This window comes from Tupaia chinensis, unplaced genomic scaffold (genome assembly GCF_000334495.1).
Source record: "Tupaia chinensis unplaced genomic scaffold, TupChi_1.0 Scaffold000330_1, whole genome shotgun sequence".
Lineage (NCBI taxonomy): Eukaryota > Metazoa > Chordata > Mammalia > Scandentia > Tupaiidae > Tupaia > Tupaia belangeri.
In genome coordinates this window covers 271978-283193 of record NW_006159824.1, presented here as the reverse complement: position 1 = coordinate 283193, position 11216 = coordinate 271978, and the positions used below count along the sequence as shown (strand labels likewise).

Sequence of the window (11216 nt, the reverse complement as noted above, 5' to 3'; positions counted from 1 at the left end):
TGCCTACAGCCTTGGAGCTCCCCTTCAAACCCTAGTCACAAGTTGCCTTACTTGCCTTCCCAGGACAACCCGTGGAAGTAATGATGGAGGTGAGAGCAGTCTGAGTTAAGGTACTGATTTAGTGAATTCAGCATGGCCTTTCTATGGAAAGGACATGGGACAAGAGTGAGGCTGTCTGGAAATGGAACCGCCCACTTCATTACAACCTTCCTGGGAGCAGGCCACACCACCCTCAATGAGCTCCCCTCACCCAAACCACAAATTTCATTCCACAAAGTTGTTTTTTCATTTTTCTTTTTGTATTAAAAAAGTAATAACAGACACAATATCAAAAACACAAATGCCATTGGTAGAGGGTACAGCTGAGAACGCCTGGGTCCCACCTAAGGGGCAGCACCAGGGACTCCATGGTCCACCAACCTCCCCTACCCTGGAGCAGCTAGGGGTTCATATCCCTGGGTCCTGCTTGGGCCTCAGGCTTTCCTCCTCCCATCCCGGGAGGAGGTGGGAGAGAGTCTTCTCCCCCAATAAATAAGTGCAGCCCCAACGCCCGGGGACTGGGACTCAGGCTCAGCTGGGACTTGGAGACCACTTCAGCAGCTTGTAAGCAACCTCGTCCAGGAGAGAGGACTTCCTCACCAGGGATGTAGGTGACACTCCTCTGGCTAGGCTGAGGAGTTTCACTCTCTGTTCCCTAAGAGGCCAGAAGCAGCCCCTGGATCCTGGGCTGGTGATGGGGGTCCGGCCCCCTATGATGGGAGAAGCTGGGGCAGTTTCCTCTTGGTTGGTCCAGCCACATCTGAGTTCTGAGAATTGAGACATGAGAGATGGAAGCCTCTCGTGAAGTCCCACTGGTGGCCCCAAAATGGAGTCTAGCTGGTACCATTTTCTATGGTGAGTAAGACTGGACTGGAGGAGCTCTCACCTTGGTCCTCCTCTTCCATGGCCAAGTCCTGAGAGCTTGAGACCTTAGCCCCAACCTGGACCCGGGCTTCATCACTACCCTCACCCTCACCATTGCCACTACCACCACTGCCACCCTCGCCTCCACCCTCCTCCATGGGCTCCAGCCCCAGGCCATCCAGCTCGGAGAAGAGCGGGTCATCAGGGTGGCCGGGGTCTTGGGCACTGCTACCGCAATCCACACAGGCCTTGAAGGGAGAAAGGGAATAAGAAGTGAGTCAGACAGGGTCCTCACTGCTAATGTGCCAGCCCAGCTGCCCATCCCAGCTCAGTGGTGCCTCCCAACATGTACTCCCAAGAAACACTCATCCACACAGATGTACCTGGGGTCCAAGAAGGTTGGAGAGTGCTTGGTATACTCTACCTAGACCCCACTATTGTACCTGTGTGGTTTACTACTACGTGATCCGGCAGCAAACTTTGTGTAATTAACATCCTTCAGAATTAATCTGAGGACACTGAGATCAGCCCTTAGCCTCTAACCCCCGAAACTGAGCTCAATTTTTTCTCCTCTGCCCTGGCCTGAGCCCTGCTCAGCCTTTCCTCTCACCACCACATCGAGGGCCCGAGGCAGTTGGCCCTTCCGGACCCAGGAGTGCACTGCACCCAGCTCCCGCCGCTGGTCCTCTGAGAACCGTGGCTGCTGCTTCTGCATGGCCCGAAGTCGCTCCCGGTCCTGCTTCAGCACTGACGCCATGTCCCTGCCCAAGGAAAGGGTTGAAAAAAGGCCAAGGCTGGGATCTGGGACCAGGGTCAGGACCCGTGAGGCTCCCAGGGCCTTCTCTACCACAACTCTCCACTCCCCATTGCCTCAGGCTCCTCCCCTGAGCCAGTGTTGGGAGCTCCTGGCTTCCAGGACTAGGAACCCTGCCCTTGGCAGGAACTAATGATAGGGCTCCCAGGGACAGAGGTAAGATGTGAAACTCCAGGGCAGAGCCAGCCCCAGAAAAGAAAACCCACATTAGCTGGGAAGTTAGCGTGGGTGTGCCTCCCTACAACCTCAGGAACTGCTCACCTGGAGGGCACCTGGTAGGTCATCATGACACGCTGGTCAGCATTGGCCATGAGCAGCCAGATGGGATCCTGGAGCACGTACTTAATGACCTGGTCTCCGGGCTCAGCCCTGGCCCGAGCAGCCCCAGCCTCAGCCTCGGAGGAGTCGATGCTGCCAAAGTACTTGCTTGTGTGGCTGCTCTGGCTGCTGCCTGTGAAGTGGGGGGCAGGCCCATGGAGTCAGGCTGGCCCACATTCCCACTCCTAGGACCTCACATGTCCAGCCCCCTGACCTTGGGACACTCTGCCAAGATGGGGCCTGGCCTCCCAACTCCTGTCACCATCCTACCCAGGGAGGGACTGGAGGGTGGCCACTCACGGGTGATGCTGGCTGACGTGCTGCCCCCTTCATGGGAGCCGGAACCAGACCCAGAGCCCAAGCCAGAGCCCAGGGAGCCCGAAGCTGCAGAGCCTGTGCCAGAGCGAGAGTCCTCTTGCAGCAGCAGCTCCAGCAGGTCACTGGAGCCGGACAGCGCATCCTGGTTGGAGGACTCAGTTACCTCCACCTGGAGGAGTTGGGGACAGGGAGGGAATCAGCACCTAGGCTTTCCTTCAACCACTACTTGTTTGGGGGGGTGGGTAGGGAGGTACATCCAACTCAAGTGGTCTCTGCACCCCACACCGTGGCAGTGAGGCCAGGATGAGAGAACTGGCAAAGAGGAGGGATGTGCCGCTGGGCCCTTTCCAAGTGGCAGATGCACTCTCAAAGGTTTTGGGTTGTCCTTGCCACCTGTCACACAGACAGGATAGTCCCTTTGCAGAGAAGGGAGCCAGTTTTTGCCTCATTCAGAAAGTCAGTGGGGGGGGGGTCCCCCCCCATCTCCTGGAGACTGTGATGCCAACTGGCAGAGGGCACCAAGCAGTGCAGGGCAGAAGGGAGCAGGGGCTGAGGGCTGCCTGGGGCTGCGAGGATGATTCGGGGCGTTGGTGCTCACCAGTCTGGCCTCTGGCTCAGCAGCCTCCTCATTGGGAGGTGGGGGCCCAGCATTGCTCCCAGGGCCACCTGCAATGGCACCCCCCTCAGCACGGGGGGGCTCCTCAAGCTGCAGCAGATTGAGCTGGAGCGGGGAGCTACATCTCGAGTTGAATAGTGGAGAGTCTGGGTGGTGAGGGGGACTGGGGGGCAGAGGAGGCAGGGACGGAGAAGGCGAATAGGAGGCAGGGGTAGGAGGCCCTTCTGCAGGGGGCTGGGGTACCCCATAAGGATAGCTGGATGGGGTAGGGAACAGATAATTAGGGAGTACCAAGGCCACCATTGGGGTTACCAGGGGGGCAGGGAAAGCAGCAGGGGGCACAGATGTAGGGGCTGGGGGAAGAGGCTGGGAGCCCACAGCAGGGAAGGGGGTGGTAGCTGGTGGGGGTGGCCAGGGGGCAGAAGGCGGCACGGGTGAGGGGTGGGAGACATAACACGGGGTGTCGGCCCGGGGGATCTGGTGGTGGCGTGAGCGTTTGGCTTTGGATCGGCAGTGGTGTCGGCGGCCAGGGGGTGCGGGGCCATGGTGGCAGCCTGTGGGGAGAGACCAGGGTTAGCAATGGCCTCACCATGGGGTGAGTACCCCTGCCACCCCCAAGCCCCTGACACTCTGACCAGGGAGAGGGCAGGCAAAGCCCCAAAGAGCTGCTCGGCCCACCCTGAACAGGAGGGATGAGGGGCACCTAGAGGGAAGAATCACAGGAGGCAGGGACAGGGGGGTTTATTGAAAGGAACCAGGGCAAGATTAGGTTACATGAGGGTCAGGCTGGGGCTGTGCAGAAGACAGAGGCACGCTGGCGGATGGGAGGAGGCAGGGTGGGTGGGTCCATGGACGAACGGGCTCCGGTCCATCTGCCCAAATCCCGCAGGCACTGCCAGCCGGGGCGCTCCTCCTGCCATCCAGGCCGTGCTCTGCCTAGCTCACAACGGAGCAAAGAGGTGGACGGCAAAGCCCGGTGCTGAGTCCTGCATCCGCCACGGGGGCCTTCCTCAGGCACCTGGGGGTGCTGCTTTCCACCTGCCCTTGAAGCCCAGTCCACCCCGAATCATCCCAGAGAATACACAGATCTCTTAATTGGTGACAATGGAGTCTGAAGTGGGCATCCGTGCTGCCCCTGCCCCGAGGCGAGGCCTGAAGTAGCTTACCTGGAGCAGAGCACCTCCGCCTGCCTGTCTCAGTGCCAGCCCCCCAGGCTGCCCTCCTCTGGCTGCAGCCTGGAACCCCCACCTAGTGGGGAGAGGCTAGCGAGGGGCCTGTCCCTAGGCAGGGCCCTGGTGGTGGAGGTGGCACCAGCCTGGGGCCCCAGAGCAGGAACATCTCCCCTCAAGACCCCCCAACAGTCTGGTCCTAGACCGGGCAGAGGGCAGGCTTGGGAGGCCTGGGTGGCTACCTCGCTCGCCAGGGGCCGAGGGGGCCGTGGAGGAGCCATCAAGTCCACGCAGCCTGCCGAAGTCTCGGAAGCGGCTGAGGAAGGCTTGCTCTTCCTTCTGTGTGTGCAGGGACAGCACGGCCTTGGTCAGGCCCACTGGGCGGTAGGCATCTGGGGCTGGGTCAGGGGCTACTGTGGGGCTGGGGGCCGGGCTGGGGGCTGGGCCTGGGGCTGGGCCAGGCAGGTCCTCCATCATGGTGATGTCTGAGGAAGGTGAGATGAGGGAAAGGTCATGAGAATCACCTTGAGGGTCACCCACAGCCACACCATACCCTCCCTGGCCTATACCCCTGGGTCCACCCCATGGCCAAGCCTGAGCCCTGTGTGTATCTCCTGGCCGCCTCCCTGCCAAAATCTAGCTCTGAGCGCCTCTCTCCATGTGAGGTGTCCCAGGAGGACAACAATGCTCAGTCCCTTCCAGTGGCCACTGCCCTGCCAGGACACCCCCTATAACAATACCTTCACAACTCTTGTTGGAAGGGAAGCCCACCACATTTTCTAGGGAAGCCCACCACATGTTTTCTAGGCCAAAATCCAAAGACCCTGCAGGAGTCTTTAACCCCCGCCATCAGACCCACTGTGGTTAGCACCTGAGGGCTGAACCCACCCACCCCAAAATGAGGTACAACTGGCAGATAAAAACACATGGGGCAGAATGGGGTGGGGCAAAGCAGGCAGGGGTGGAGAACCACAAGCAGCGGCCCCAGGCTCAGAGGGAGGCCTCCTTCTCTCCATTAAGCCTGGAAGGGATGTGAGGTAGGACGGAGCCCTGGCTGGGGGCCCAAGTGGAGCCCAGAAACTGCCCAACTCCAAACCCATACCCGACTCCGGGGGCTTCTTGTCTCCCACATGGACGATGGTGGAGCTGAAGCTACACTGACTGGTGACGGACACCACGCTCTCTGCCTTATTGGCCAGGGTGAGCGGGCTCAGAGTGCCTCCCACCACTGGCTCCTTCCGCGGGGTGGCCCCCTCCCCAGGCAGCACTGCTGACGACGGATCTGTGCGGAGAGATGGCGCCAGTTACCACCCGGGCCCCCACCAGATATCAGGAGAGGCGATCCCAGGGAGATGCGGGAGGGATGGTTGACAGGGAGGAATCTGCAGATTGGGAGCTGGGGGGAGGGCAGGGCACAGCAAGACAGGGGCTTCAAAGGCAGACACAGGGCCATCAGGCCAGAATGGGCAGCGGAGATAGGGCACACGCTGGGGCTTTACCTTTCTTGGCCCCCAGAGGGACTGAACCCGTTCGCTGCTTGTCATCGTCAGAGGCTGAGGAGGCGGTGTAGGAAGAAGAGGAGGCACACTTCCGCTTCGTGGTGCTAGGGATGTTGCAGCTCTCCAGGTACCTGGAGATGGATGCAGCAGAGGCATAAGGGCAAGGCCTGGTGGGCAGGGCCCACAGGGCAGAAGGTGCAGGCGGTCCTCACCTGAGGATGCTGTCTAGGCAATTAATCTGCTGGTAGGAGCAGCTGGAAGCTTCTTTCCTCTCACCCTCTTCAGGGGCCGAGGTTAGCGGGGCCTGGCTTGGAGCAGGAGCCACCTCCAGCTCTGGGTCTGGGGACTGGCAAGGAAGGGCCTTGGCCTTGAATGTGCCTGCAGCTGGAGCAAAGAGACGAAAAGGTAAATGGGTTGGGGTGGAGGTCAGGGGAGCCCCAGGTCTTACTCTGCACACACTCCCACGTCATCACCAACTCACCAGGGAGGTGGGACCGGGCAGAGGGCCGGGCCCGAGACTCGATAAACAGCTGCTGCCCCTGGTGCTTCACCAGATGCACATCCTTACAGATCTGCTGGAAAGTCACCTGTGGGGCACAGCAGAGCAGTGGGCAGCACTGGGGAGCTGGCTGGCATGGGGGTCACGTGCACGATAAAGAAGATCCCAGCAGGGAGGCAGAGAGGTCTCAGGAAGAGGGCATGAAGGAATGGCAGGGAGGAGGAAAAGGGAGGACCGAGCAAAGCTCTGGGACAGGCAATGATGACTCCAAGGAAGACAGGAGAAGTGACTAGAGGGCTGAGATAGGAGAGGGTCACTCACCGGAGCAGGAGGCCCAGGGCCTTCGGCATCACCCCCATTGCTATCACTAGAGGAGCCAGGACTGTGGAGAGGGCCTGGGGACGTCACAGGGCCGACCCCACAGAGCCCGGAGGGGCTGGGGCTGTGCACAGGCTGTGGCAAGGAGAGGGACAAGTGAGATGTCCATAACCTGCTTCCCACCCTTCCTCCCTTCACGAGCTTCCTCTGTCCACTCTTACCTGCAACAGTAGCCGGTGGATCTGCTCGGAGAGCTCCTGGATATCGGGGTCCAGGGACAGAGCTGGGCTGGGGGCCGGAGGGGTAAATACGTCTTCATTCAGGGGCGCCCTGCAGGGCAGAAAGAGTGAGCCTGGCCCTGCCTCAGCCCTGCCCTACCCCCAGTGCCAGCTCAGGGACACAGCCCACTTACGTGCGTACTTTGTGGCGGCCCAGCACAAAGGCCACCTTGCGGCTCCAGGGGTGCACGAAGCCAGCCCAGCTGGTGTCCATGGTGACATACTCCCCATTCCGGGCACAGAACCGGATAGGGGAGTGGTCAAAGGGCTGACCTGCCAGCTGCAGAACTGATGGGTATAGGAGATGGGGTGGGAGTCAGCAGAAGGAGCACTATGTAGGAGGGAGGCCACCCCACTGGAGATCCCAGAAACCGAGACACCGAGAGACAAGCACAAGGGCAGCTGCTAAGCCCCGGGGAAAGCTGGGAAGAGAAAACAGGTCAGGAAGAACTCACTCTTCTTGTGGATGGCTAGCATGAGAGGTCGGTCCTCAGGATGCAGGAACAGGAGCACTGGGGCCCCCAGGAGGTCCTGGGGCAGGTAGCCCAACAGCGGGGCAGCCCTGAAACGGGAGGAGGCATCAGAGTGGCCATGGCCTCGGTGCTAGCCACGCCCTTTCCTCCAGGTCCTGACCTCACCTTTCATCCACATCCTGGAAAAGGCAGCTGGGTGTGTGTCGTGTAGTGAAAATCCTCTTGTCGGGGGGGATCCGGGGAGCTGAGGCACAAAAATCGTGGCCACTGGGTTCCATCCTGAAAGGGCCAGCTCCTCTCTCTCTACCCTGCCCAGAGCCCAGGCTGGCTGACAATTCTCCCCCGGCCCCATGGCCTACAGAGATGGTCTGGGCCATTCTTGTGCCTCACGCCATTAACAAAACTGATCATCACCAAGGCATTCTCTGCCCTCCTCTGCTCAGCTCAGGGCCCCTATTTGACTCTATCCTTAGAGATGGCTCTAACCCTCATCTTTGTAACACCTGGTCCTGTGCCACAATCCTAATTGACTTGCTCATGCCTCCCACATTCACCCCAATGTAGAAGAAATGTCCTTTTTCCCAACCTCCACCAGGCTAGGCCCTGAGCCTGCCCACCTTCATAACCCGAATGAATGCGCTCAGCGATGAGCAGGCAACACGGCTGTGCAGGAGCCCCATCTGAGACCCGGATCTTGGTCACATAGGGGGTCAGACGGAATGGCTGGTACCGAGGCCCTGGATCCCGATCAGGACCTCCTCTGACAAGGGAGACAGGTGCATTAGGGATTTCCAGTGGAAAGCCACCCAACCCTTTCACCTCAAGACAATTGCCCATGTGGCAAACAAACAAACAAACAAAAACAGCGAAAAGACTGAGGAAGGGGTAAAAAGAAAAAGAAAAAAGAAAAAAACATTCCTACTTACCTGATACGGCAGAAGACAGACTTCTCCTGGGTGAAGTCCTTCAGGCCTGAACCTGGGATACAAGAGGGCAGTGAGCGCAGTCTCCAGGCCCTGCTCTGGGCCAAGTAGGGCTCAGCAAGGGAAAGCTTGGGTCCCCTGGCCCCTCATGGCAGAAGCTTCGCGGGACTGCGAGCACTGGGCAGCTTACCTGCTGAGGCCCCAGTGCCCCAGGTGGGCAGGCGAGATGGGGCAGTGGAACCATAGAAGACGCCCACATCTTGAGGAGCCAGGAGCTCTGAGAAGCGGGCACCTCGGAACACATCCCGCTTGCAGCGAAGCAGGACACCTGCCTGCTCTGAGATGTAGACAATTCGGCCCGTCAGGAAGGAGACAGCCACAGAGAAAGTGTCCTGGCAGGAGGATGAGAACAAGAGCAGATTCAGGAGCTGTGGGAGTGGGGATGGGGATGCACAGGGATACAGAGGCCAGGCTGAGGCAAACCTGGTTGCGAAGTGTGTATTCAGATGTGATGTGCTCCAGCTCCTCCAAAGTGTAGGTGGACATATCCATGGCACACGGCTCACCCTCCTCCAGGCTCCACTGCTGGTAGTACTCCTGATTGGCTGCAGGGTAGGGGGATCAGGGCATTCTATAAGGAGACTGCCCCACCACCACAGCAGCCCAGGCCGTGGCCATTCTTTCCTAGCAAGAATCACTCACCTTGCACCTGCTTAACACAGGCCAGTGCATACTGGAGTGTGGCCAGGGTCCCAGAGCGACCCTTGCCCCGACGCTCTGGTGGCAGTCGAAGCTTAAGCTCTCGAAGTGCTGTCATGAGCTCTTTCTGGGTTCTTGCCCGGGCTGACTGTTCACTACTGCAGGGCGCACAGAGAAAGGAGTAAAGACGTTAGGCCCAGAGTACGGCCCAGGCCCCCAGGCTTCTCTCCCAGCCCTCACCCAAAATACCTGCAGCCACTGGTGGACGGATTGTCCTGCTCCGAGCTGGCACTCAGAAGGCTATAGGCAATGGAACTGCTGGGTGGAGATGGGCTCTGAGAGTTTGTACTGGGAGAGAAGCAACAGGCCTAAGATGAGAGGTGGCCAGCAAGCAGCACGGGCTGCCTAGCTCGGCCTCCTTTCGAGACCACTCCAGACCCCAGCACACATCCATACATACCTCTTGCTGCTCTCAGTGGTTTCCAGCAGGGCCGAGTCCTTGCCATTGCCAGAGGAGGAGCTATGTGAGCTCCGCTGAGATGCACCCCTGGACTCGTGCCCGTTGGACTCATTGCCACTTGAGCCATTGCTGTTGGCGTCGGTGTCATCGGCCAGGCTGGGACCTGGGCAAGGCCGGTGCTGTGGGGGCCCAGGGGATGGGACTCCTCCAGGACAGAAGGATTCCCCAGGCCTGGGGTCCCCTCCCCCATCAGCCCCTTCTAGGGGGCCACTCATGTCTGAGCCATGGGGAGGGCAGGAGAACAGGGAAGGCGGGGAGGCCACCACGGATGCACAAGGGGGCCTGGAGGCCTGGCTGAGATGGAAGAGCTGAGTCTCCGAGGGTTGACAAGTTCAGTCACAGCCAGAGCCTACAGAGAAAAACCAGGAGGGAGGGCTGGAGAAAACTTAACTCCACAGCCCCTGATGGCTTCACTGGAACCCTACCTGTCAGTTCCCACTCCCACAGGACCCAGACCTTGAGTTTTGAATAGGGAGCCCAGATAAGTTTGTTTCCAGCCCCCGGAGGGGGACCACGGCAGGTGTGAAGGAAGGCTATCTTGGGCCTTCCCCCACTTCCCCTGCCAGCCTGGGTTACAGCTTGGGCAGTTGATTAGAACCACTACTCCGGGCCAGACTGGACAATTCCTACCAGACCCCCACTCCGCCAGGGACTCCAAGGCCACAGAGCAGGGGGAGAGCTGCTCGCCTCCTATATTTAGGCCTCCGGGCTAATTTTATCCGGGGGCGGTGCCACCCCCGTTGCACATGCGCGCCGTCGTCGTGCGCGGCCCCACCACGCGCTTCCGCCGCCGCCACGGTCGCCTGGGAAACCGACGTCAGCCGCTGAGCTCAGCGGTTGCTGGAGGGACCACAGAAGGGTGGGAGGAACGACCCCTCCCCCATTTCCTGGCGGAAGGGGGAAACGGTCCACTCCCACACAAGTGGGCGCGGCCGGGGTCTCCCACTCCCAACAATTGCCCCAGTCTCCGGCCAGCATAGTGGCTGTATGAAGAGAGAGAACTTATCGGGGATTCTAGTGGCCGATCCCGGCTTTCCCAGAACGAAACACAACCTCCACCGCCCTCCATGCAAAAGTCCCCCACTCTGTCTCTTGCTTGGATCCCAGACATTCCATTCAAGACAACACAGCTTTTCTCTGGCCCATGTCCCCACTTCCGACCACCAGGAACGAAGCCGACACCTGCCATCGTTAAGAACCCTGGGAATCAATCCTCTCTTCTCGGTCCCTTACTTTTCTAACCACTTCCCCCCAAGCGAAGCCTTAGGCAAGAGACACACAACAGCCAGCAGTTCTTCCCCTACTCCCAGTCCAACCACACTCCTACCCCGAGTATTTTTTGAACACCAAGAGAAAAGGGAAGGCCGAGGCCAACAGCAGAAACAAGCGCCGGGGACGGGATGTTCCACCCCGAAGCCAGCTGACATCACGGCCGGCGTGGGGCCAGGGATTGGAGAGGGGAGGACGGATAGCGCCGAAAGCCTAAGGGTTCTAGCGCTGGAGCAAACACGGGGACCCCTGAAAAAGGAGACAGGGGGCATGGCCGCCGCCGAGGGTCAGTGGTGGGGCCGCGATGGCTGGGTCCGGCGGGCAAACCTGTTGTTAAGGTGAGCAGGTCAGGGGTGCGAGCACCCGATGCAGGGCTGAGAGAAGCACCTGGGTCCGGAGAGGGTGGACGGCGATAAAAAAGAGGACTATCGTGCTGTCTGAGCGCTCGGACAGAAAGTGGCCTCTTATGTTGGAAGTGGCGGCTGTCTGGCTCGGGGACCGAGACCCGCCTTAGGGTTGCCGCGGAGTTGCCTACCTGGCCGCGCGAGTGCCCTCCGGCCGCCTGCCAGCTGCCGCTTCAGCCCGCAGCCGAGCGGAAGG

The 11216-nt window shown here is 59.9% G+C and overlaps 1 protein-coding gene across 6 annotated transcripts in view; it reads right to left on the bottom strand.

The window, feature by feature from the left end:
• Positions 1-663: 663 nt before the first annotated feature.
• The window catches only part of PER1 (period circadian regulator 1), a 15571-nt gene continuing 5018 nt past the window's right edge, over positions 664-11216 (bottom strand). For 2 of the 6 annotated variants that reach the window (XM_006151752.3, XM_006151754.3), the window contains exons 2-23: positions 9288-9696; positions 9077-9175; positions 8831-8985; positions 8612-8733; positions 8319-8520; positions 8132-8183; positions 7823-7965; positions 7371-7449; positions 7188-7294; positions 6867-7020; positions 6676-6784; positions 6458-6589; positions 6119-6224; positions 5850-6021; positions 5638-5768; positions 5241-5420; positions 4381-4623; positions 2952-3523; positions 2336-2522; positions 1979-2168; positions 1514-1664; positions 664-1151 (exon numbers count right to left, since the gene is read on the bottom strand). In XM_006151752.3, the coding sequence (XP_006151814.1) occupies positions 873-1151; positions 1514-1664; positions 1979-2168; positions 2336-2522; positions 2952-3523; positions 4381-4623; positions 5241-5420; positions 5638-5768; positions 5850-6021; positions 6119-6224; positions 6458-6589; positions 6676-6784; positions 6867-7020; positions 7188-7294; positions 7371-7449; positions 7823-7965; positions 8132-8183; positions 8319-8520; positions 8612-8733; positions 8831-8985; positions 9077-9175; positions 9288-9562 (3840 nt within the window). In that variant the 5' untranslated portion in view covers positions 9563-9696 and the 3' untranslated portion in view covers positions 664-872. The other 4 variants (XM_006151756.3, XM_006151757.3, XM_027773141.1 and 1 more) reach the window with 4 other exon arrangements.